Below are 25,738 nucleotides of genomic sequence, written 5' to 3' on the forward strand. Positions count from 1 at the left end.
AACTCCTGCGATTTTGTTCTGTTTTAAAATCATTTCTCATGTCATATAAAAGCTGGTGTTGGGAATATATTGTACATAGAGGTTATATACTTCAACACAGTTTGGGATAGCAAACTTATTGAATAATGCATCGCTGTTCGGCAGGTGTTTCAGGATATTTTTTATATTCTTTATCTTTGCTGTTTGTTTTTTCTTCCTTGCCTGTTGTTGAAATGGGTGATAAATGATTGATTTCTTCCTGCAGAATAGCCTTGCTCTCACTGGCAGGCAGATTACTAAAATAGTATTGAGGTGCCAGCTCCACAAATCTGTTAAGAAACAGAATAAACAAGTGAGGGTATATTTTTTTTAAGAAGGCAATTTTTCAATATTTTCTATGACTGTTTTATGACTCATGCAGCAAATGCTTACAGGCAGGAACATTTTGATGCATTAAATATAGAGCTGCATAGCTGGAATCGGTTCCAAATTATATATTCCAGGTAAAGTGTACATATAAGATTATACAGTTTCTTTACAAATTAATATGTTCCGTTTGTCCTTGGAGTGGTAGTAGTTGGTTTCCAGGTGTTGCAAACTGCAATCAAAATATAACATAGTCCTGGATATGAGTATACTCTTTGCAAATTCTACCTGAAGCTTCAATGCATAACCTATTTAAATTTAGGGAAGCTGTAGAAGGGCACAATTTTTATCTATTTTAGTAGTTTGGGGAAAAGGAATGGTTTCCTGCTACTATGTGCATTATAGCATTTCAAATAAATTTAGTCATCACTAGCCACACATGTGCGGAATTATTAGTTGTTCATTAGTGCTCCTGATTCAATGTATAACATGAATTTTGTTTAACTTTGATTTCACATCTGTGTATTGGTTCTGTGTGCCAGGACACTGAGGAATAGATATGCTCAGAGTTAACTTGTCCATTAATTTCATACTAGTCTTAACATTGTCTATCACCCATATTCTTCAGTCTATCTTACTAAAAGGGGGATTGCATTGTATCAATTTGAACTTGCTACCTGCTTGAGCAGATGCATCAGACCAAGTCGTGACATAGGACTGAAATAGCTGAAGGCTAAACATTTCATTTTTAAATTTCTAATTAAAACTTTACTCCCTTATCCATGGTTCAGTAAGTGAAATGCTTTTAACCAAAATGTACTTATTTATTTAATAGAAAGCACTTCTGAAGTTCATCCATGCTGAGCTGCAAGCTCAAAACATCTGCACAGAAACAAATTCTCAGTATGAAGTCAATGAGAACATGTGACTATAGCCTGCACTTTGTTTCCTCTTGTAAGGCCCTTTTAAAAAACAGTTATTTATCTATGCCACCAAGCAAACAGTGAAGTTAAAATGATTTGCTCAATGGCTATTTCAGGACAACTAATGTGGAACTTGTCAGGTAGTACTTCATTACTGGGATTTTGCTTGAATGGGAGACTAGGAGCATAGCTTGGACTGATGGGCCCAAAATGAGCAAATCCATTCTGCATTGATTCTGCATTTATTTGGATCATAGGATCATGCTAGCCCTGCAGATAAAATCAGTTGTGAAATGGTGAGATTTAAAAACTTTAAAACATTTCACTTCCTTGCCTCCCTTAATATACTTTCAGAATGCTGACAGATCTATTATACACTTCCGTGAGATTGTCAGTTGGATTTCTATATTTCAGGGTGAAAGTATCCTAATGATATTTGAAATACCTCCCATAAAATAACTTTCAGCACGAGTCATACTATTTCCACCAAATCAAAATTATGGAACAGGTAGCTACCAAATATCCAAACTCTGCAGAAATGTTAGAGCACACACTTTGCATGCAGAAAATCCCACATGAAATACAAGGCATCTCTAGGTAGGACTAAGAAAGACACTTGTATGGAACACAGTCTGCACTGACAACACTGACCTAGATGGACTAATAGTCTGACTCAATATAAGGCAGTTCCCTGTGGTCATAACCAGCTTAAAATAAGAAAAGTGCTAGGAGACCTTTCAACACTGACGGTATTGATGTGGGTGGCGGGATGCCAGCTTAAAAACACACACACACACACAAATGTATGTTACTGCTGAAATCTAAAGGCAGAGATCACCCACCTCTCCTGTCTCCAGTTTTCCCAGGAAGCAAGATGTGAGATGTTGGGTTGTGCTCTTAAATGGAAGTTGTATGCTACAAACATGAATGAAAACCTAAATTCCAACTTCCTCTTACTCACAGATCAGGTGATATCGCTGAGATGATTTTTAAAGAGTTGTTTTCAGCAATACTGAATTCATGGAACACAACCCACTCTGGGATCCTTGCAGTGTTGTAGTATATTGACAGAGGGTGAAGCTGGGCTACTTGCCTGTGTGACAACATTAAATAGTTTCCAGCACCATCAACATCACGAGCTATCTAGAACATGAAAAGTCAAGAAATGACATGTAATTTACTTGGACTTAAGCCTACTGCAGTGTATTAACTGCATTCAGTTATCCATTAAATACCAAAATACGATCCAAGAATGGTTCTGTTGTAGTCAAATGACTACACAAATTAATTTTACAGCTTTAAATGAATTGTAAGAGGACTGAAGCTATATAATTAAAACAAATTGGGGGATAGGAATCAAAGGGGCAGAGCATTATTATGTCAATACAAATGAAAGCAAAGTATTTTGATTAAATTAAGCTTTTCCGTAACATTAATAAACCTAGATGAAACTATCCATTTGGTTTCCTTACTTGCATAAAGTAACCAGACAAGAGTGCTTTCTTTATCCTCAGTACATTTTCTTTCAATCCAAAAGCAGGTGCTGAAATTGGGAGTTCAATTCGTTTCATAATGTCATCCAATTCAGCTCTGATAGCTTCCGCCATTCTTAGTGCAGAGCAGTTCAGAAAATACTCTTGACACCACTTTTCAGTACTATGGTCTGCGAGGGGAAAAAAGGTAAAATTGTGTTTGTTTTTGCTAGAGAATCCAGTTCCATTACACTCAAAGGGACTTATTCCCAAATAAATTTGTACAGGATTGCAGCTTTCATCCTGAAAAGAGGTTATTCTGTCATGCCAGATGTAATTATGAAGATTTTACCTGGCAGAATAACCCTTTTTTCAGGATAAAGGCTACAGTCATATACACACTTATCTAGGGATAAGTCCCAGTGAACTTAATGGAACTGACTTCTAAGTATGCATTTTTTACATTAGACTATTTAATTTACCATTTTAAAATTGGAATCCATTGCTAGCCCTCTTCAGGCATTCCATAGGAAGGGAAGTATGAAGCAAAAGGAGCCACTGGAAAGGGTGAGCTCTCTCCCCATGGTCCTCATTGTCCTCCATGAGTTGAAGACTCAGGGTTCTTAAAATATGCAAGAGCCTCCACAAAAAAATAAGGCGGCTCCCTGCTTCAGTCACCCTCCCAAACAATGCCAGTGGCAGAGCTAGCACAGTCATTCCCATGGATTTGCCCCCCTTGTATTTGCTTAATGCTGAATATGAATGCCTGAAGAGGGCTCCTGCTGCCTATCCTCATTGCTCACATTGCCTCTTTCCCTGTCCCTTTTGCTGTTTTTATGATTAAATAAAAATAAAACAGTCTGTTAGCTTATAGGTCCTCTATAGGTGAAAGCTGGAATAATTGTTCAGAAGCATTTCAGGATGAATTTTTAAAGTGTAATTAAAATATTTGACACACACTTACACAGGCCTGTGGAGCTTGTCCTAGCTTCCTTGTAAGCCCTGTAGACATTGATAAGGGTAAAATGATCTCCAGCAGGATGCAAGAATTTTTGCCAGCAAGCGACTGCAATCTCTTCTGTTCCCTCTGGTGGGTTTAAAAAGCAACTAGGAGCTTGTGTTCAAAAGGAAAGAGAGAGAAATGAAAACAAGGTGATACGGTGAAATAAAGCTTACTATATGCACAATGTATGCTGCGTAATAATTTTTCCATTATAATGTTGCCCTCACTCTTTGGTCCTTCAAGCAAAACCTATGGTTCACTCTCATCCTTTCCATTTTGACTGCCACAGTGGGTCTGAAAATACCCCTGAAAGAGTGGCAGTGTTTTCAACTAAAGCAATGGCACCAAAACCATTTTTTTCTCCAGGCTTACATTCTGGGGAGAAATGCTGAGTTGGTGATGTCTGGATATTCCCCCCATAATACATAGCTTTGACCTCATGTTGTAGATAGGAGCACACATGACGGAATGTTTCCCCATGGAAACATTCCTGCAAGCAAAACTTGATGAACCAGGCTTCTCTGACATGCAAGTCTTCTATGTATTTTTTAGGGGGAAGAGGGAGTTGAGAATTCCATTGTGGGGTCTCCCAGTTAATGTGGTACATTCAAGAGAAGTGCTGATCACTTCACTGAATATTTGCGACAACTGGACCCAAGTGTTGCTACATTTGCGACAACTAGACCTAATGTGTTGCTACAATTCCAGAAAACAGTGGGATTTATTTGTAATTAAATACAGTATATGTAGAATGAGACAGAAAAGCTATAAATACATAACAATGGGTGTATTGGCACAACATTGCTTGGTGTGTTAACCTTTTTTGCTACATCATTACACTAAGACCAGTGTTTTACTATATTGCAGAGCAAGCCTCTATAGGCCTGTATAATTTTATTCTCATTAAATATTGTGTGGAAGAAGTGACATAACCCACCTTGAACATCTGTGCAAAACAAAAAATAACTTGAATCCTTTTTAAATTTACATTTCATTAATTGTGAGTACTGTGATTTTTCTGGCTCTGATCTTCAATCAATTTAATAAGCAGATTAATTAAGGAAACCTCTGCTTGATTAATTGATAAGGAACAAATTTAACTGATGAGGTGATGAGTTAAGGGCATACCTCTTGTCTTTTTTCAAATTTATTCTGATTTAGGTGTGTTAGCAAAATACAGGATGAAATTATTAATGAAGCAGTAACTTTTTAATTAAACTGTAAGGTCTTTCACTGTTGCAAAGGGGCACTACTGAGGTTTTTGTAATATTTTAATTTTCTCATTTAGTTGGTTAAAAGGCAAACTATGAATCAACTAATCATCCTATAAATGGTTGATGGCAGTAGTTCTATATAATTACACTGGGCCTGAGCAGTAGCCACAAACGCTTCAGCAAATACCTGTTACCATGGCAGCAATGGTGAGCATTTCTTCCACACAGTCAAATTCACACGAAGCTAAAATAGCCTTTGACAGCTGTGGATCGACAGGAAACTCTGACATTATTATTCCAAATTCTGAAAGGTTTCCATCATTGTCCAGGGCAGCCAAATAATCCAGATCTTCCAGAGCTTGCATGAGACTTTCAGGAGCTGGGATGGGGAGAAATGCTTAGTTACACTGGTTGTTACATTCTGTCACTGTTCAGTGAAATGCCTATACAGACAGAATTAAACTAAGTATTTGATTATCACAAGGTTACAGGACTTTTTGCCTAATTTCTCTCTCAGGTAAATTGGTGCAGCAGTTGCCAACTTTTTTTGGGTCCAGGGGCACATTTGGAATTTTGAGGCAGTGCCAAGTCAGAAAATTGCTGCCAGGGGTGTGGCCTAGAACAAAATGGCTGCCACACCCCCCAAAAGAGCAAAAAAAGAGAGAGAGGAATATGAAATGGTTCAAAAATGGAAAAATCTATTTTTATTTTTTGCTCTATAACGAAAAAGTTTCTCCTTTTCCAGAAACTCTTAAAACTGTTCTCCCCTGTACTCAGCAATGTGGGAACAAACAGGAATAAAAAGTGATCATATGGATAATGATGCTTCTGCACTAGGTCCCACTAGGTGATCAAAAAGGTACACGCGCACACACACACCGCCCTTGCTGACAGTTCTGGCTATCTCGGCCTCATCACTGGAACAAAGAGCAAGCCTTCCCCAGAAGCACCGGAAGCCTTTCCAGAGGTTTGCAAAGAAAAACTTGGTTCCACAGCAGAGCTTCAATGTGTTCCCGGGGGGAGGGGGTGCTGACACATACAGGTTTTGTGTGCAGTATTGCTTCTAGACTGAGGGCGATGGAGCTGACAGATATATTGACTGGGATAGTTGTCCTCCTGTGGTCCTGACATTTTCCTTGGAAGTGAAAAAAAGGCTAGAAGGTGCTTTCCTGCAATCTGCTATTTGGAATGCCAGTAAATGTTGTTGTTGTTGTTGTTGTTGTTGTTGTTGTTGTTAATATTAATACCCCACCCATCTGGCTGGGTTTCCCTAGCCATTCTAGGCAGCTCCCAACAGAATATTAAAAACATGATAAAACATCAAACATTAAAAACTTCCCTAAACAGGGTTGCCTTCTAAAAGTCAGATAGTTGTTCATTTCCTTGACATCTGCTTGTAGCTGTCCACTGGCTTAGAATGCTACCCAATTCATTATGATTGGAATGGCAGCTCTTGTTTTTGTAGGGTTCTGGGGCAAACAGGTTATCTTGCCACATTTGCCTGGGGACAAACCTATGCATGAGGGACAGCCTAGGGAGTTTCACACCTAATCTGTGCTACCTGTGGTGGTGTGGATTCCTCCTAGCAGCACACAAGTGCCGTGTGTGTGGCAGAGTGCATGGAATTGGTTAAGAAACAATCTCATGGCATCCCCGCCATTGCCACATACTGGTTGGTGCACACATACATTGCTAACATTGGAGGAAAGCATTAAATCCCTTCTAGTTATACCAAGGTAAGGTATAGCATAATGACAGCCATCACAGTTGGGCCACTGGGCTTCTCTGAAAGGCTGCAATCTTCTGCAAAATTCCTGTGCACAATTACTTAGCAATAAGCCCATTTAATTCAGCTGGACTAAATTTTAATGCAGGAGATGGGTAACTCTAGATGTTGCTGGACTACAGCTCTCATCCTCCTTGCTCATTGGCCATGCTGGTTGGGGCTGATGGGAGTTGGAGTCCTGCAACATTAGGGCCACAGGTTCCTCATCCCTGATTTAATGCATAGGAGTGGGCTGCATGCCAAACAACTTGAATTTTTGACCATCTTACAATACTCAGCAAAGATACCATGTGTTTGCCTAGAGATCTGATTTAATATTATTAGAATTCAGATCCCTGCCTGCACATCATGGAGAAGAGAGAACATTTATTAGCCAGCCTGTAAGGTTTAATGCGATAAAAGATGAGTCCTTGAGAAAGTCAAAGCATCGAAGAAGAAAACAGGTTGGATATTTAAGGGGGGGGGAAAGTTGGAGAGTTTTATCACTGAGCCATGAAATGAAAAGTAACAGCTGATGAATGGGAGAAACCAAGAGTCGGTGACAGAAAAATAGGGATGCAAGATTTAAAAGGGGGGGCGGGGCGACATGAATGGCTACTGAGCCTTTGAAGTAATTACCAGGGAATCATGGTAAACTAATTTCTATAAATCAATAAAGCAGTTTGCATTGTGAGCTGAATATATGGCTATTGTCCTTGGAAGCATCTGGCTCCGCAGCCAATTCTATTCTCTGGGGAGTCTTACTGTTTTGCATTTTTATATCTCCAAGTTGGTTGCTCCGAGACTGGGAAACAGGAATGACTCTAGGCTTTTGCTTCAGCATTATAATAATAAAAAAAGTGCTTCATTTTTTATTATATTGGAAAGGACAAGTTAATAAATGCAGATTATACAGGTGAAGGAACAGTAATAAAATAAAAGAAAACCTTGAATAGGGTTTTCAGATATTAGTCTGCATTTGCAGGCACAAATGCAGCCAATAAAAAAGTCATTGTAAAAATGGCAAAGGTTCATTTGAGAATTCTTTATGGTATTGTTCAGGTTTAAATAAAGCTCATCATAAATAAGAGAAACAAAAGCAACTCCTGTGTTTAATTCTGAAAGCCTTTCTTAATAAAGGACAGGGACATGTAGCGCTTTACAAAATAGGGCTTTAACAACATACAATGTCATTTTTATTACGTCTGGTCTGACCAGGTCAATTTTACTGGGAGCCAAGAGGCAAGCTCCACCTAGGGCTTTGTGAATCAAGGGCTGCCACAGTCACAGTGCACTGAAAAGGAATCAGCTATATAAAAATATTCAACTACATTTGTTCCCTCCATTATATAAAAACAAAATAGAGCTGCTTTTCACATATACCTTTGCCTACTTAAACTGGTTAGATTTTTAATACATTTTAAAAGGGATAATTACTATGCAAAGCAGAATGTAAATTTTACAGGTGAAATTTGTAAAAGAAACTAGCAAACAGCTAACCATCATTATCTGAAGTTCTATTCAGACAGAAATAGACATTGCAAGAGACATCATGCTGATTCTCCTATTACTGATCATGTGTTGTCCTGTACAAGACACTAGTATGAAATGAGAAAGAGGCACAGAGAAGCAGCAACTTTGAACCACTTGAGTGCTATATTCAGTGTTATTCACTGTATTATAAAATTCCACGTTCCCATTTAAACAAGTTTAATTCCACAGATGTCATAGGAAAAAAACCACAACTTTATCTTATGTCCAAGTAGTTCAATCACTAAAAAAAAGGAAGGATGGCATCATCAGTAATCCTTTCTGCAGCTATGAAAGGTAGGCCAATACAATTATCCCCACAATGCAAATAGGAAGCTTATGCTCAAAGTGATTTCTTATGGCCACCTTAAAGAGATAATCTGGAAAGGCCAACATTTTTAAGGAGAGGAAAATGGTTTAGCTGTCCGGACCCAAATCTATCTTGGTAGAAGTGTGCTAGTGCTACAGGAGAGAATTGTATTTGCTTACTTTTAAACATAGGAGGAAGGAGGAAGATTTGTCTGATAATGTGCCTTTTGGTCTTTCCAGGCTCTTTCCCATAGCATCTGGACAAAGCAATTCTCAATTTCACATCTGAATGCTGAGGACATTGGTGCTTAACCTCAGAGGGATAACAAACATACTATACAGCTTTGCAAATGTCTGCATTTTTCTATACCTTGCCATGAAGAAAGAACAGCTTTAATCATAGTCCTCAGAAACAGGTGTGCTTTTACTGTGCCAGCCCAATGGGCTGTAGCTTGGGACACACTTTGACTTGTGGACATTAAACAAAGAGAAGGTTCACTGGCTGGCAAATGGCAAGCTGTAAAATTATTGTTTTGGCTTAGCTAATCTACTCAGCAAACTAATGTTGCGGGATAGTTGACTTGGGAGCACCCATCCAAGACTACTGCCACCAGGTACTACTTTTCTAATCTATTGCATGTATGGAGAACTTCTATAATGTAATGTAATCCAACACTTGGTAAATCACACTTCTTTGAATTACCACGCTGTGCTACTCTGTATTTATTATCACTGGTATTCAACCTTACCTTGAAATAAAGCAAAACTGTACTTTATGCTGAGAGATTGACTATTCAAAGATTGCTCTTGAGTTTCATGGCCAAGAGGGGATTCTAATTTAGGTTCTGATTATGCAAATGCAACACTCCAACCTGTTCTTAGCAAGTTGATGTGCATTACTATTCAAACAGAGAACACACACACCTAAAGCTGCCTCAGGACAGTTTCAAATGGGGCCATTGGATATTGTTCAGATTCACTCATATGACTCTTCATCAGGCATAAGTCAAGAGATCAGAAAGTGGATAATTGGTTCACAATCAATTATTTTGCCCTCCAGATGTTGCTGGACTCCATCTCTCACCATCCCGGCCATGCTCACTAGAGTTGATGAGAAGTGCAGTCCAACAACATCTGGACAGCATGATGTTAGTTAACCCCAATCTATTTTAAATATATTTTGTCCCACTCTTCACCTATAAAGGCTCTCTGAACATATTACATATAACAAAAAAAAAAGACTATGATAAAGTCAAAAGGAAATGGCTAGGTTAAAAGATGTAACAGGGTCCCAGTCTAGTAAAACAAATTGCTTGAAGTGGGGTGTCATCCCACCCCTTTTCACGTGGGCCTATAATCACCCCATGTCTTTCAGCTGATTGAGACTGGCCTAAACATTATACTTTCTTTCCTACCCCAAACTTTGAAAGCATCCCACTTCCTTCAAATTTGCAGGGGGGAAAGGAAGTGGGGTGGGGTACTGCCCACGTCTAAAGGCTTCCCCATTCATTTAAATGGAATAAGATTCTAAAAAGGCATCAAATCATTTTTGGCACACAAAATCCACTATTGCCAAGTACACAATACATGGACAAAAAGCTGAATGATGCACACACCATTCATAAATGAAGCGATTTTTGTCATGGGGATAAGTCCCTAAGTACAAGTACCATATGGAGGGAATGTACCTGAGAAATCAAAATAGATCTAATGCAGTACCACTAAGTGATTAAAAAATAGTACCGAAATAATCAATCATCCTGAGAGTGAATCAATTCTCTGCAATGTAAAGATGAAGTATACGTGGAAGGCATAATGGCAACTCTAATGTATTTCTAAAATGGCATTGCAGAGAAGTCTGCCAGAGAATCATCTTAAGCAATTATCACCCTGAAAAATTCAGTCTCTTACTGAACCGCATTTCAGGCAATGTACTTCAGAACCTCCATCTAGTCCAGTTTCTGCTTCCCACAGCAGTAAACTATATAACGCTTGGAATCACACAAGAAGAGCCTGAAGGCACTAGCCATCTTCTGCTATTTATTTATGTCTATATTACAATCATATCCCCTCTTTCCAAGAAAGAGTTCAGGATGGTGTACATGTTTCTCCCCAAGTTTTCACCTCACAACAACCCTGTGGGGTAGACTATGTTGAAAGGTTGCATGATGGCTTTATGGCTGAATGGGAGTTTGATCCTGGGTCTCCCCAAACCTACTATTATTATTTTTTAACATTCCAATTACTACAGTATGCTGTTACTTCCTAGCAATTGGTACTCAGTGGATGACCGCTTCTGAACGTGGAAGTTCAATATAACCACAGTGATTAATATTCCCTATCCACCAAATTGTCCAATCCCCCTTTAAACACTTCTAACTAGTAAATATCACCACATATTGTGGCAGTGGATTCTGTAAATTAATTACATGTATGAAGAAACAAGTTATCTTTCCTGAGTCTACAGCCCAGAATTTCATTTGATGATCCCAAGTTCTACTATTATGAGGGAGGAACATGCATAATTTTATAAACCGGTATTGCGTCCCCAGTTAGCAATCTCTTTCTAAAGCCCCCAAATGCTTTAGCCTTTCCTCGTAGGGAAGATGCTCCAATCACGATAGTTTTTCTGGACCTTTTCCAGAGCTACAATATCCTTTCTGAGATGACCCAATCAAAACTGTACATAGCATTCAAAATGTGGAGGGACTTCCTTCTGAAGCCATTCCTAATGCAACAAAACAAGTATAGCTCATTCTTACTTAGAAAGGAAATTGGCTAAGGACTGTCAAGGGAGGCTCCTCACATATTTGGATGGCAGTTAAGAGTTCTATATTTTCAATAAAAACATAACGGATTGTGAGGTTGAGTGTTCATCTCCACAGCTGATACTATCCAGGTTGACCTTGCTTTATTCTTGCTTCCACTTTAAACTGAAAATACAAATCCCACCTTTAAATTTCCTAGTCAGTACTGAAAGCAGACACAAAGCTTGTTGTGCAGCATACCAAAGGAGATGCCTAGAATGACAATGTTGAGAGGCAACACTATATAGGGGAAACAATAACCAATGTTTCTCACTCCCTTTTGAAAGCACAATGCCTCTCTGTTCAGAAAGGAAAGTGTTACCTTCACATATTTTTTCATGTTTTTTTAAAAGGTTTTTTTTTTAAGGTCAAAACAAGAGTGATAAATGCAATAAATCTCGAAATACAAAAGAAGTACTTGTTAAAGATCTGTAAAAGCTGTTTTATTTAAATGAATTGCTCCATCTTGCTGAAAGTCAGGCTTTATCTTTTGTAGAAGTGAAGATTACATTATTGTTTAATGTGGCACTTCCATTAAATAAAAAATTGGCTTGAATTGCAGGTTATCTTTAGGAATTGCTAAACACAGAGCACTTGCTAAAGGATAAAGCTAAAAGCCAGGAATTTCACTAGAAACAAGACCTGTTTACAAGCAGATACCGGTAATATTTTATCACTGCAATTGTTAGCACTGGCATTTGCATGCTTTCTGCTTCCCTCCCCAACAACGTTCCTTTCTGTATCATATCTATTAGATTGTGATCAGGGATTGTCTTTCTTTTAATCTCTGTTCAGTGCCTAGAACATCTTAGACACTGTAAATTAATACTAATACTATACACATGGCTTCTGTTTCTGATGGCCACCGTGTCTTTATTGTAACATCAAGTTTGACCTTAAGAGTTAGATCATGGTAGTTATCAAGCTGCCACCCTAAGCACAGTATTAGCAGAGCTTGGGTTATAATCTTATTTATTCTAATGGTGTAACTGACAACCACTGTGGTCACGTAATCTGTGCTATACGAAGCTCATGCTATCTTATATTATCTATCCATGTCTTTAGTTATTTAGGGGAATGCTAAAGGTAATGAGGCAGGTGCTAGGTAGCTATGTATGTACAGGCAGATCCTGCTACCTGAACACAATGTGTTCCATGGAAATCGTTTGTTAGGCGAGTGTTCATGTATAGAGTCAACAATACCCATTTGTTAATATAAGAAATTTTCTAATGCGTTCCTGAAAAAATACCCCCCAAATACTCAACTTTCATTCTGGAACACGTACAGCAGATAAAACTAAACAGGTTGTGTGCAAACACACCATAAGAATAGACCTTAGTTACAGTTTATGGTTAGCAAGGAGAGAGTTGAACCATGAGCCCTGGTTCAGACAGCAGACTAAGGCTAAGAAAATGGATAACAATTTGGTATTACCTGGCCTATCCATGAAATCACAGTGGCCTAGGCCTGCAATATCCATTCTTTTCAGAAAAAGAACCATGCTGGTCAAGTTGGATTCCTGAATTTTGGCCGGTGGTAGCAGCTTCACTTCATTATCTGTAAATTCTTCAGGGTAGAGGCAGAAACATTTACCTGCCAGGAAATTCAACAACAACCTTGCTTCAACACATTCTCCTGTGATAAACATGGTTGTTTAAAGCTGACAATGATTCCCCCCCCCCTTTACCTGAAGACATGCCCAGAATTTGCCTACGCATCTCAGCTTGGCTTTTGCTAATGGGCTGTATCACAACAGCATCTGTTCTGATTCGAGGACTGTATACCTTGCAAATCAAGAGAGACATGACTTTGTTGAAAAAAAGAAAGATTGAGCAAGATTGCAATGGATTTGCATTGAGGTTTTGCTTAGAAGGTTTTTCTTGCTGTGTTTCATGAAATGCTTGGCTGCAAATTCATTTCCTTTCCACAATATTTATTATTGTTTCACTTGTCTTGAAATGAAAAAGTGAAAGCAGTTTGATAAATTGACTGAAACACCACTTGTTCCTGTCAGGATCATTGTAGTTTTGCTGTCATATCTTGGAGAAATTCTCTTCAATAAAACACACCAGTCCACTGAGGATGCAGTGTCTGCACACACAGTACTCCCATAGACTCAAAATAGCTCGTTCTCCCCCTTTTCCTATGTCTATGTGAATATAGGTAAAGGGAAAGGACCCCTGCATGGTTAAGCCCAGTCAAAGGTGACTATGGGGTTGCACGCTCATCTCACTTTCAGGCCGAGAGAGCTGGCATTTGTCCACAGACAGCTTTCTGGGTCATGTGGCCAGCATGACTAAACCGCTTCTGGTGCAACAGAACAGCGTGACGGAAACCAGAGCACACAGAAATGCCATTTACCTTCCCGCCACAGCAGTACCTATTTATCTACTTGCACTGGCATGCTTTCAAACTGCTAGGTTGGCAGGAGCTGGGACAGAGAAACAGGAGCTCACCACGTCACAGGAATTCGAACCGGCGACCTTCTGATCGGCAAGCTCAAGAAACTCAGTGGTTTAGACCACAGCACCACCCGCATCATACAGACACAGGCAGTACTGGGAGATAAGGGATGCATAACAGGTCCATGAGTTCCTAATGTATTCCTGTCCAGTTCCACACCCACCACTGCTTGATACACTTGACTCATATTCCATGATAATCACAGAAAGCAGGTGCAATAACCCCAAATGTGGGGAAAGTGAATTGCAATTCTGCTTAGAACTTACAGTGGAATGTGATGGGATAAACATGGAGAAAATATACAATATCCCTGATACTGTGGGGAAAGTCAATTGCATTCTCAATTGTAGTTTACAGTGAAAAAGCAATGATTTATCAGTGCTAGCAGCCACCCATCTGGAAGCAGCAATGGTTCAGGCTTAGGAGCTCTGATGTGCAGCAAGATCCCACACCTGGAACAGTTCCCCATTCATTTCAGTGAATGGAGAATGGAATCTGCAAAAACATTCCTTAGCTCTTTTCATGTCAGTGTTTTGTTTTGTTTTGTTTTAAACACAGCAGAGCACATGTGGAATTCTGTATTGGCTGAATGGGTATTTTAAGAAAGGACATCCCTTCACACATGTATATTTGTATGGACTGACGTTTCTCAAAAATACGTAAAACCAAGAGGCTTGAAAATCAATGAAAATACAATTTGGCCTCTGCACTGAAAACCTGTTTTAATTAAAAATGTTGATTGAGCTGACTTCCAATGCTGCAGCACAGAGTCTGAGGGTGTGGAAGGAACTATGGGGGTGGGGGAAGGGGACAAGAGGCAGGTGAATCCCTGTTGTACATGGGGGGAGGGAATAGAAAATTATGCCAGCCTTTTAAACAAGTACATATCAAGAGCCACACCATAATGAACTATGCAGGTAAGTGAAACCTCACCTTTGAGACATGTGTTGCCCCATTGGTAATTTATTAAATATTATTTTACTTACCTTTCTTTTCTCTATCCCAACATCTATAACAAAGGCCACAGTTTTAATCCAAACCAAAGATCCCCCAAAGCTTGTAGTTAGCAACACTCTTCTCCTGTAATTTTTGCAAGGCCCTTCTTCATTTGGCTTGAGGATCCTCTCTCTTTCACTGGGATAGAGAAGAACAGGGACCAATTCACCAAGTTCAGGATTTAAATTAGGCCCTTCTTGTTGAATAATCTTGTAGGCTTTTCCAATTTCCTAGAAGCAGTGAAGACATCTTTCATGAAAATTAAACAGGCTCACTGTGCCAATTCTGAATCTATTCTCTCTTTTTAATGGATTTTATTTCTATGTTAAGCTCTAATGGCAAAAATATAACAGTCATAATGCTGATTAAATTGAGGAAATTGTAACAGAAGCATACATAGAAACATCATATACGGTAATGCGGCAATTCTGTTTCTTGAGGAATTTATTTCAGCCCAAGAAGGGGCTTCTTTCTCTTCCTTTCCCCATTTGCTTAAGTGCCATATTCCTTACAGATTTCTGCTATTTGACAGTCTATCATGGCTATACCAATCTCACAGAAAGACATTCTAATATCCATAACAAAACATTAACACGCTACTAGAACAGTAATACTGTAATGAAAAATTATAACATGGCGCCTTGATTTTCCATATCAGTGTGTTCCATACACTTCCCAGAAGTAGGACAAATTAATTTGGAAGAATCTCTATCTTGCTAACTTTGAAAATTACTATTATGTTCTTAGTCTAGTTAGAATTTAAAGTATCAAAAGTGCTATAAACCATATATGAAAGTGACTAATTTTTCTTTATCTCTATTAAAATAATTGAACATATAGGAGAATTGCAAATTTGCTTTATAGCATTCTCCCCAGTGGCAGATGAACTCTCTGGGGGTAATAAAAATCAATAAAATGCTAAAGAAACCATTAATTGAAAAATTAAGTTTGAGAATATAAAGGCATAAAAGTGTAAGAATTCAACAGCTCTAAAGTATTTGTTAAATTATGTCGTTCTTCTTCTTTCACATTATAAAAAATGATTGCTTGCAAAAGATATGGAAAAGAGTATAATGCAATTTAAAATGTATTTCTCTCTCTCCAAAGGCTTAAAGTATTTCTTTTGCATACTACTGTTCCCTCCCCCAAGTCTTTTAACGTCAAAGTGATACATACAGGACCAAAACGCTTTGCCTACATGATTATTCACCTTGATTTCTTAGTAGCAGTTTTGATCCCAGAACATCTCAAGACCCACTATTATAGGATATGCTATCTAGGGCTCCGTCTGCACTATACATAGAAAACAGTTTTAGACCTCTTTAAACCATAAGGGTGCTGGGAGTTGTAAAGGTAAAGGGACCCCTGACCATTAGGTCCACTCGTGACCGACTCTGGGGTTGCGGTGCTCATCTCGCTTTATTGGCCGAGGGAGCCAGCGTACAGCTTCTGGGTCATGTGGCCAGCATGACAAAGCCGCTTCTGGCGAACCAGAGCAGCGCACGGAAACGCCGTTTACCTTCCCGCCAGAGCAGTACCTATTTATCTACTTGCACTTTGACGCACTTTCGAACTGCTAGGTTGGCAGAAGCAGGGACCGAGCAACGGGAGCTCACCCCGTCGCAGGGATTCGAACTGCCAACCTTCTGATCGGCAAGTCCTAGGCTCTGTGGTTTAACCCACAGCGCTACCCGCGTCCCGCTGGAAGTTTTAGGAGACCCCTATTCTCCTTACAGCGGTACAATTCTCATAGTTCCCTGGGAAGAAAGATTGACTGTTAAATCGCTTTGAGAATTGTAGCTCTGTGAGAGGAATAAGCCACAACCTAGATAGCAGCCTTGGTAAAGTGAGTTGATGCTAGATCTTCCTAAAAGTAGCTTGCTACAGTTACCTTACAGCATAATTATTGGCATGCCTACTCTGAAGTAAACCCTACTTAGTTCAATGGGACTTTCTCCCAAGTAAGTATATATAGAACTGTAGACTTAGGGCAACATGAATACTTTTTAAAAATTGGCCTAATTACAGAAGGTTTTAAAGGAGGTACGGAAATTGCTCATCCTAACATGGATGCCCAAGTATGCAAATATTTTCTGTGATACATTAAATGATTTACTTACTTGTTCACAGGCCAGAAAGATCACAATATCACCTCTCTCTTTAGAGTTATGAATCTCAAAAAGCAGTCTTAAAGCAGAAGAGAAATTATCTTTCTGAATGCAACAGGTATACACAACCTCCACCTGGTATCTGCTCTTCACTCTTATGAGAGATGTATTGCCATAATATGTCTGTAGTTTGGTGCACATTTGAGTAGATGTAATTACAATTAGCTTCAGCTCGGGTCTTAATATCACTACATCTTTAAGGAGTCCAAGCAATACATCTGTTGGGAGAGTTCTTTCATGCACATCATCCAAAATGATGATTCCATAATTGCTCAGAAAGGGATCGGACATCATTTCTCTTTGTAGCATGTCATCTGTACTGTATCTGTAACCATGCAAAGAAAAAAAGATCATTATTCAAAATTGGTGATGACATAAGCTGAAGGAGACAGGCTATGCATAATCTGCCCAGGTTTTTCCTTCAAAATGAAAATATCAACAAAATTGCACTAAAGTGGTGGGGTCGGAGAAATCATGGCAGATTAGAATAGCCTGTCAGGCTTATGTTGTCATACCTGCAAGAAGAAGAGTAGAAGAGTTTGGATTTGATATCCCGCTTTATCACTACCCAAACGAGTCTCAAAGCGGCTAACATTCTCCATTTCCCTTCCTCCCCCACAACAAACACTCTGTAAGGTGAGTGGGGCTGAGAGACTTCAGAGAAGTGTGACTAGCCCAAGGTCACCCAGCAGCTGCATGTGGAGGAGGCAATAATTCAGCATATATTTGGTATGAGAAAGACACAGCAATCCCATGTGTGTTTCCTCAAAAGGAAGTCCCAGTGTGTTCAACAGGGATAACTCACAGGTAAGTAAACAGGATTGCAGCCTAAATTCCACTGACTACAGTAGGTTTTAACATGCCAGACTGTGAGCAGAGTTCATTTATGCTCAGAAAAAGTAAAAAACAGCTTGTCAGAATAGGAAGTCAAGTACTAAGATGGGTCCCAAAAATATACACCTCAAGTGTCAAAAGCTAGGGTAAAGCTGTATGCCATACATGTACACATATATGTGTGCATCACATGCACAGAAACATGATGCATCTCTTATAGGGTAGGGTTTAGGCCATCTGACAGCCAAATATTACATTCACAACAATGTTCCTAAATGCAGTAGTTTGTTTTTTCACATTTCCACATCTAAGTTGGTTAATTAAAGGGATCCACAGAGACATCAATAGCACATGTATTTGTAAGGTGGGGAACAATAACCCTGTCCCTGACTCCTTTTGACCTCAGTATCTGGTTCAATGCAACCCATTCACTTTATCACATAGAACTACTGAAGATCAAGACCTTTATAGTCTTGCCACATAATCTTCATAGAACTGTATCAGGCTCTGTTTCTTGGCTAGTGTGTGATGCTAGAGCATAATGGAATTACACATTTGTATGTAGGTTATATAGAGTACCTGTACATATTAGAGGGACTGAATATGAATGCACAAACCTCAGGATCGTTTCACTATTACAGCAGCTCTCACATGGGACCACATAACCCACTTCATGACCGATATTGATGTCCATCTCATCAGCTACTTGCAATGCCAGCCACACTGCTGTGTGTTTATGTGTCTGTGTGCACACAATTGTTCCGTGTTGAAAATGAGTGGAAAGAGAATATTCAGCACACCACTGGGGCACCTTTAATATTAAAAAAGTTAGAGAGGAATGAATCCATCTATGAAATGAATACACAAGCTTATTTGATTACATGTGCTGTCTCAAGTGAACATCTGCTGTTTGCTTGCTAGCTGTCTGCCTACTAGCAACTGAACAGTTCAATAAATGGAAATTATTTTCCTGGATAAATGTCAAGACCCCGAGTCAGTTAAGTGGTCAAACATAAAGTGAAAGACAGTTCTGGGAATTTCTTGTTCTGAACTAGATTAGCCTGAGTATATTAGAGAAGTGACAGGAATGGCCTCTGGGGAGAAAAGGACACCAACCCTATCATACTTGAGCATTTTGGTTCCTTGCTTGGTTTAACAGTGTGAGGGACATTTCTGATCAGGGTCAGGGGGGCCAAATCCCCGTCTGTTTTTCCTTCTGGGCTTACAGCCCTGGCTCTGCTCAGTCACTTTAGCACAAAATGACCATCTGTCAGAAAGAAGTCAACAGCTGATGTTGATGTTTATTTAAAGCAGAAGGATTGTTTGTATTTACTGCCATAACTTTGGAATTTGTAGAGGAAATCCATGGGGGTTGTACATCTGTAGACAATGAAAGTGTCTTGGAGTAATCCACATGGCCATAAAACAGGGGAACAAAAGATATTCTTTCCTCTTGAAAGGAAAATTCATAAAGAGTCAGTTTATGCACCATCATGTACAATTGCATAAATGATTGAATTAGATGTTAGGGGAGGGCAGTATCTCTGGTGGGGACACATTGTGTTTTTTCTGGGGAAGTTCGTCCATCTTTGGTCCCCAAACCTGCACTCAGCTCTCACCTGTGGCTCATAGAAGCAGTCAACATGTGACAATGGTGACATCCTGGGAAACAGCTGCAACTGGCCAGCTAAACCAGGTAAGGGTAGCCGATGGGTCTTAAACCCTCAGTGAGTTAAGGACTTGTCTATGCCCTGCATTTGAAGATGAGGCCAACAGCAGGTACAATGGTCAAGAATACTTTTCTTCATGTGCTGTTAAGGGCAATGAGGGGAAAATGGGGCTCACCAGCCTGGGAAGGTAGCCTATCTTGGGGAAGGAGAAAACCTCCTAAACCTCTGTTGCCTTGTGGTTATACAATTAATGAGAAAGGCTTCGGGAGTAAGCCCCTGAGGTGTGTGATTCCTCAGCTGGAGTAGGCTCAGAACAGGTGAGGGTCAAGTGCCTCATCAAGCCCAGATGCTGCAATCAGCATGCAAAGTACAAAAGGGAAGCAGAGCTGAGGTGCTGTGTCTGCTCAACTTCCCATGTTGGTTGGACCACTGCTTAGATGGATGGCCCCGGGTGCTCTTCAGGACTATGCTTGTGTGGGACTGACCTCCAGGTGCCCTGACCCTGGATCAGAGACAGGAACCAGGCTGGACTTTGGACCTGTTGGCCTGCCAGACTGTGTGCCAGAATATGCTGTGGGATTGTGCACTCCAGCGGGACTTGTCACCAGGTACCCCATTGTTCAGGACACTCTGGTTTTTGTATAACCAGAATGTGGCCTATATTGCAAAGCTAAGAATCACATCCATTTCTCTGCTCACTGTTGCCTCTGGTCTCCAGTAAAGTTTCCCATGAAGGAATGTGGCCCTCATGCTGGAAAGGTAGCTCACTCCTGTTTTATAGACAGTATGGCAAGGTATAAGTCTGCTGGAATATAAATGTCTTTTTCACTAACTAGCAGAAAGAGGTCCATTTGAGCCTTGGGTGTGTGGGATATATTCCATAATAGTGGAGTCACTGAGATGGCCCTATATGTCTCATACATTAATCGCAGAAATGAATGTTCTTAACTTTTTGAAATGCTTGTGGTGATGAAAGTTCAAAGTCCTTGTGCCAGTGGAGGAGGCTGGCAGATGCCCTTGGGAAACAGATTGCCTTTTCTTGTCTTAGTGAATTGATTTCAATGTAGCTCATATGGAAGTAACTACTGATTGATTATGCTTGTCTTATACATGATAAAAAAATTCATGGAATTTAAAGTTAAAATTCTAAACATTAACTATATCTCTGTCTATATATCTAATAATATTTTAATCTGTTTAAGTACAATGTTTTAACTTTTGAATGTTTTGAAGTATGGCTTTGATATTTTTTCTTGCTTTTATTTTATCTTTTTGTAAAGATAAAATAAGGTTATTTTTTAACAAACAAGCAGTGTATAAATTTTATGAAATACAACATTTATCAGTTAATTTGTCCTCTGTTTCTAAAACCATATCACATTTTAATTCCTGTCTTTTCAACCACCTACAATGAATAGGCAATAAGTGCATTCTGTCAAACTATATGGTGAAATGAACTTCATGTACTGATATTTTGAACTTTGTTTTAAAATGGCAATCTCTCACATACTACATGCCAAACAAGTATTGAAACTCAACAGTCGAGAGAGATCTCCTCCTGCATGAACAAATCTTTAACTGTGCAGTACAAAACTGGATCATGGGTCTTGTTTTTTAAGGACCTCAGTCCTGAAGCCCTAGTAAAACCATTCCTGTCACCACCACTCCCAAGCCTACTGAAATTAATGTTGTGCAGATGAAATTTTGATTGGCCTAATACATTTGACAATATTGGAGTACTACAGGACAATCACTGAAAGCAGGCAACAGTTTTACATTCTAGGATGTTCAATAAGTGGTAACATACAGGATCACATGCCTAAAAACTTAGTTCAATGTTCTGTCCATTACAAGATCTGTTTTAAAAAAATGAATGTTGCATATAATTAATTCATATCACACTGCAAGTCCTTTGTTACAAACACTCACCTGGGAGCTCTTACCAGTTTTGGCATCTCCTGAAACAATCACAATCTGATGATGATGAAGACTTTCCATGAAAGCATATTTCACTTGCCAGATTGGAAGTTCCTCTCTTTCTTTGAGAAGTTTGTAGTAACGGGAAGAGAACGGCAATCCATCAAAAGGATTCATCTCTAAATCTGCTGCATATCTCTCCATCCTTTCCTCTTCCATCTCCTCCCCATCAGAAGAGTCAAATAATTCTGAAAAGCACTGCTTCTCAGAATAAGAAACAAAGTAGTCCATAGCTCTCCTTCATGTATTATTCCCAGCAATGAGTATCAGAACATCAATGAAAACCTTTTACATTAATAAATCACCGAAGTCACCCAGTTCAGAAACAGTATATTCCAAAAGTTCAGTTCAAAAGTGCCACAAAGTTTATATTCCAAGGGTTTGTTTTCTCTTTCCCTTCTTTATTTCTTTGTCACCTCTGTGGGCCTTGAGGTTGATTCATCAGAAAGTTTATTTGAGAGACGTCTAAAAACTAAAACACCTACATTTAAAATGCTTCACTCCTGGAGATACAGTTCTGCAGAAACCAATCACTTCCTGCATATTGAATTGATGTATTTTTCCTCCAGATCAGACCAATTAGTAAGAAGTTGGTTTGCTTTCTTGCAGTGTATTCTGCAGCTTCTCTCTTGCTGGTCTGGTGATTAAGGATTCTGCTGAGTTACTGCTTTGTCACACGTGTCTCCATCCTGATTCATTGTGAATAGAAGCCTACAGGATGAGATTATTGTGTCTGATTGTGAAAAGGGTCACATGGTTGCTTAATCCCATTACAATAGATTTTACCACAGGATGTGCAGTGCAAAACTGGGGGAAGCAGGCAGCTCTGCGCAGCAACCATATAAATGTGTACAGTGGTACCTTGGGTTACATATGCTTCAGGTTACAGACTCCTCTAACCCAGAAATAGTACCTCAGGTTAAGAACTTTGCTTCAGGATGAGAACAGAAATAGTGTGGCAGCAGCGGGAAGCCCCATTAGCTAAAGTGGTGCTTCAGGTTAAGAACAGTTTCAGGTTAAGAACGGACCTCTGGAAAGAATTAAGTACGTAACCAGAGGTACCACTGTAATTAGAAACATGTTTTAAATTTAGGCCAAACATTTGAAACACTGTAGTAAAATCTGAAGTGTTCTAGAATTTAGAAAACAGTATGGGAGAATGAGACATTATTGTTTAAATCACATAAAGGACAGATGAAGGGGCAGTCCTAGACAAAGTGCACTGGGATGAGCAGATATTTGGTTTAGCTGGCTGATTCCCAGCTCAGCCAGTGTTAAATTTCCAATCCAGCTCAGCTGAAGTTATGCTGGTGTAATTGCCTCATCCTGGCACAGCTGGCTCTGGCTGAGCTAAAGTGGTTGCAAAAGGGACTTAGGCTGGATCTGGATCCTAAACCCATTCAGCTCCAGTGGCCTGACAATCTAGCATAGCACACTATTTGAAAGGCCTATTTCCCCTCTGCCAGGCTAAGGCAGAACAGCAGCAGCCTTGCTGCTGAACAGGGTTTGAATCTGCTGTAACTACACTGGCTTCATTTACACCCCCATGCTTCTTTTGCATAGGATTGCTCTTGCTCCTGAAAACATTTTCAAATAAGATTTTTTTAAAAAAATCCAGCAGGGCTTTCTAGTGACTCTAATCTAAGTGACTCTTAATCTGAGTCGTGCATTCGAGTCGTACCCAATTTCTGCATTACACCTGACATGGCCCCTTCCTGCTACTTCCTCGGCTCATTCTCAAAATTCAGGGTGGCGGAGGACAGAGTGGCGATGGGCCGCTCCTTGCCGCCTTTCCTCCCTCCCTCCGCGCTCTCTCTCTCTCTCGCCGCTCTTGGTTTCGACTTCGGGGGATCCCTAGGCCTAGTTTGGTCTCCGGGCCAGGCCGTTGGCGTTGCTATGGCAACGGGACTCTGGGCGCGGCCCAGCCGGCGGGAGGAATCTCAACCGGCCGCTGCTCATGGAGGCCGGCGGAGGTGAGGAGAAAAGTAGCGGAGCGGACGGGAAGGCTGAGAAGGAAGGGAAGAGGGGTGAGAGGACCTCGTCGAAGCCGGAGAGGGCAGGGGGTGGGGGTGAGGGATGAGGAGGGAGACATTTGTTTCAGCCACGACTCAACAGCGTTTGAAACAATATTAAAAATAAAAACTGCCTCTGAGCATGCACAGGGTGCATTCCCCCCTTCCCCCTCAGACATGAAACATGTCTTCTGATTTTTCATTACCACTTGGCTCCGAGGCCGCCTCCTTAAACGGAGCACTTGCCGTAGGATTTGATCCCACGGGGAGGAGGTAGAATAGGGTTGTTGTTTTTTTGGTAAGGTTCCCCGCACTAGCAATACCTGCAGAGAAAGTCAAGGATGCAGATTTTTCTCAGCATACGGAGATTCAGTGAAAAGGGAAGCTTAACTTCCCTTTCTGCCTGTTGGTGGATTCCCGGCTGATCCTGGTAGATCGCGGGATCCTCACTCATCGTGCACAAAAAGTTACGGGGGGAGGAAACTAAAAAACTCTGTGCAATCCTCCCCCCAAAAAGCTCAACAACTCTGGGCAATCCACCCACCCCACGCACGCTCCTCCTGCCTCCAATGACAATGGTAGATCACTGCCAGTTTTGTTTTTTTTTAATACTGGGAGTAGATCGCAGTCTCTTGGGAGTTGGATATGCCACTATAGCTGTTAAAAGCGCAGGGAGGAGGTGGCAAACCATCTCTGGGTTGATAATCCTATGGGAGTTAGTTGGAGTCCTGGATCCTGGGTGCCCTTACTTTAGTAGTTGCCAAATTACCACACACACACGCCTGCTGCCTTTAAGGGATACACTAGTTGCATGTCTGAAATGGGATACCTGTAAGATAGTTTCTGTGTTTGTAGGGAAGGGGGCTTTTTTTTTTAGGTAATAGAAAATTGGTATCCATAAAAAGGAGGGAAGCCTGGGGTTGTGAGCTGTAGGAGTGAGAATAGGAGCAGCAGGGATGATGATGTCGAATCAATGAAGATTAGGAGTGTGAGCCTCAGAGTGTGTATGTCGCTTGGAATAGGAGGTATCAATGGAAGAAAATGCTGGAAAGTAGGAACATGGGGACTCTGAGGAATGGGTAGCATGATTTTGCACAGCAAGGACTGAATGGGAATAGTGCTGTGAAATTCTGTAGGTCAGGCACTAGAGAAAACCTGGAAATATTTTTCCATAGCTGGTAGGAAATCATACCAACATTATATTGTAAACCACTAGATTTCATCCTGTTATTTAAGCTGCAACACAGTTTTACTGTATTTATCAGTTGTTCATGAGAGACACAAGACTTCATTATGAAACAATGATACCTTGAAGGATCACTAGCAGAAATAGTCAGTTGCATCATTCAGGAAAACGAGCTTAATTTATCAACATTCAGAATGTGCATTTAAAACCCATTGACTAATTTCTGAACAAAAATATCCTTCATTTGCTGGATTTACTGCCTCCATCAGCAAACAGAACTTTTCATACAAGCATACTAAACCTTGCACAATAGGGGCAAGGGGAAATAAAAAAAGTCCTTGATCCCAAAGTAGTGGTCGTTTAGACCAGAGGTGGGAAAACCTTTTTCATATAGTTTCATACCCGTAGTGGGCAGGGTCAAGGCCAGTAGTGAATGGAGGACATTCTATTTGTTTTAGACGCTAAGTATGATGAAAGCTTATCAACATCATATCAGAGCAAGCAAAATTTAACTGGGTACATTCCGCATCACCCCAAATTCAGTCACTGGTTATTTCTATTTACAGTGGCACCTCGGGTTGTATATGCTTCAGGTTACATACGCTTCAGGTTATAGACTCCGCTAAGCCAGAAATAGTACCTCGGGTTAAGAACTTTGTTCAGGATGAGAACAGAAATTGCGCAGTGGCGGCGCGGCGGCAGCAGGAGGCCCCATTAGCTAAAGTGGTGCTTCAGGTTAAGAACGGACCTCCGGAATGAATTACCGTATTTCTCGCACCATAGGACACACCGGCCCATAGGACGCACCTAGTTTTTTGGGGGGGAAATAAAGAAAAAAAAATATTTTCCCCCCAGGTGCGGGGCTGGGGCAGGGGAAGCCTGAGCTTCCCCCGACCCCAGCCCCCAGAACAGGCTGCTATCTGCAAGCCGTGGGAGAGCTGCGCGAAGTCGCGCAGTTCTCCCACGGCTAGCGGAGGACTGCGCGAAACCCGAAGCTTGGGGCGTGCTGAGCTCAGCGCGCCCCAAGCTTCTGGGTGCCGGCAAGCTCATTCTGCTCATTCTG

General features: G+C 40.4%; 2 protein-coding genes and 1 long non-coding RNA gene across 14 annotated transcripts in view; 2 read left to right on the forward strand and 1 right to left on the reverse strand.

Annotated features, from left to right (window-relative positions):
* Nucleotides 1-11: 11 nt before the first annotated feature.
* Nucleotides 12-24,016, reverse strand: DHX32 (DEAH-box helicase 32 (putative)). Of its 8 annotated transcripts, none has more exons than XM_081192902.1 (12): nt 23,813-24,016; nt 21,430-22,188; nt 18,448-18,641; nt 16,949-17,321; nt 14,819-15,058; nt 13,057-13,153; nt 12,804-12,962; nt 5,145-5,336; nt 3,705-3,854; nt 2,741-2,931; nt 2,230-2,411; nt 12-308 (listed from the first exon to the last, which is right to left on the reverse strand). In XM_081192902.1, the coding sequence occupies exons 2-12, from the start codon at nt 21,706-21,708 to the stop codon at nt 116-118; spliced, it is 2,250 nt and encodes a 749-aa protein (XP_081049028.1). In that variant the 5' UTR covers nt 21,709-22,188; nt 23,813-24,016; the 3' UTR covers nt 12-115. The 8 variants fall into 8 exon arrangements, 7 of the variants coding, with proteins under 7 accessions (XP_081049028.1, XP_081049030.1, XP_081049029.1 ...); XM_081192904.1 differs by lacking the exon at nt 23,813-24,016 and adding an exon at nt 23,696-23,717; XM_081192903.1 differs by lacking the exon at nt 23,813-24,016 and adding an exon at nt 23,177-23,293.
* On the forward strand, nt 5,343-9,343 carry LOC308586472. The gene is made up of 2 exons (XR_014007904.1): nt 5,343-5,816; nt 8,802-9,343. It is a non-coding gene; the product is annotated as an uncharacterized lncRNA (long non-coding RNA).
* Nucleotides 23,342-25,738, forward strand: part of FANK1 (fibronectin type III and ankyrin repeat domains 1) — a 38,511-nt gene continuing 36,114 nt past the window's right edge. For 4 of the 5 annotated variants that reach the window (XR_014007849.1, XR_014007850.1, XM_081193052.1 and 1 more), the window contains exon 1: nt 23,385-23,504. Coding sequence is in view for 3 of the 5 variants with exons in the window: in XM_081193052.1 (XP_081049178.1) it covers nt 23,435-23,504 (70 nt within the window). In the remaining 2 variants the exon portion in view is untranslated. Of the gene's footprint in view, nt 23,505-25,738 lie in introns of all 5 variants that reach the window. The other variant, XM_081193053.1, reaches the window with a different exon arrangement.

The sequence above is a fragment of the Podarcis bocagei genome, assembly GCF_964188305.1.
Source record: "Podarcis bocagei genome assembly, chromosome: 4".
NCBI lineage: Eukaryota > Metazoa > Chordata > Lepidosauria > Squamata > Lacertidae > Podarcis > Podarcis bocagei.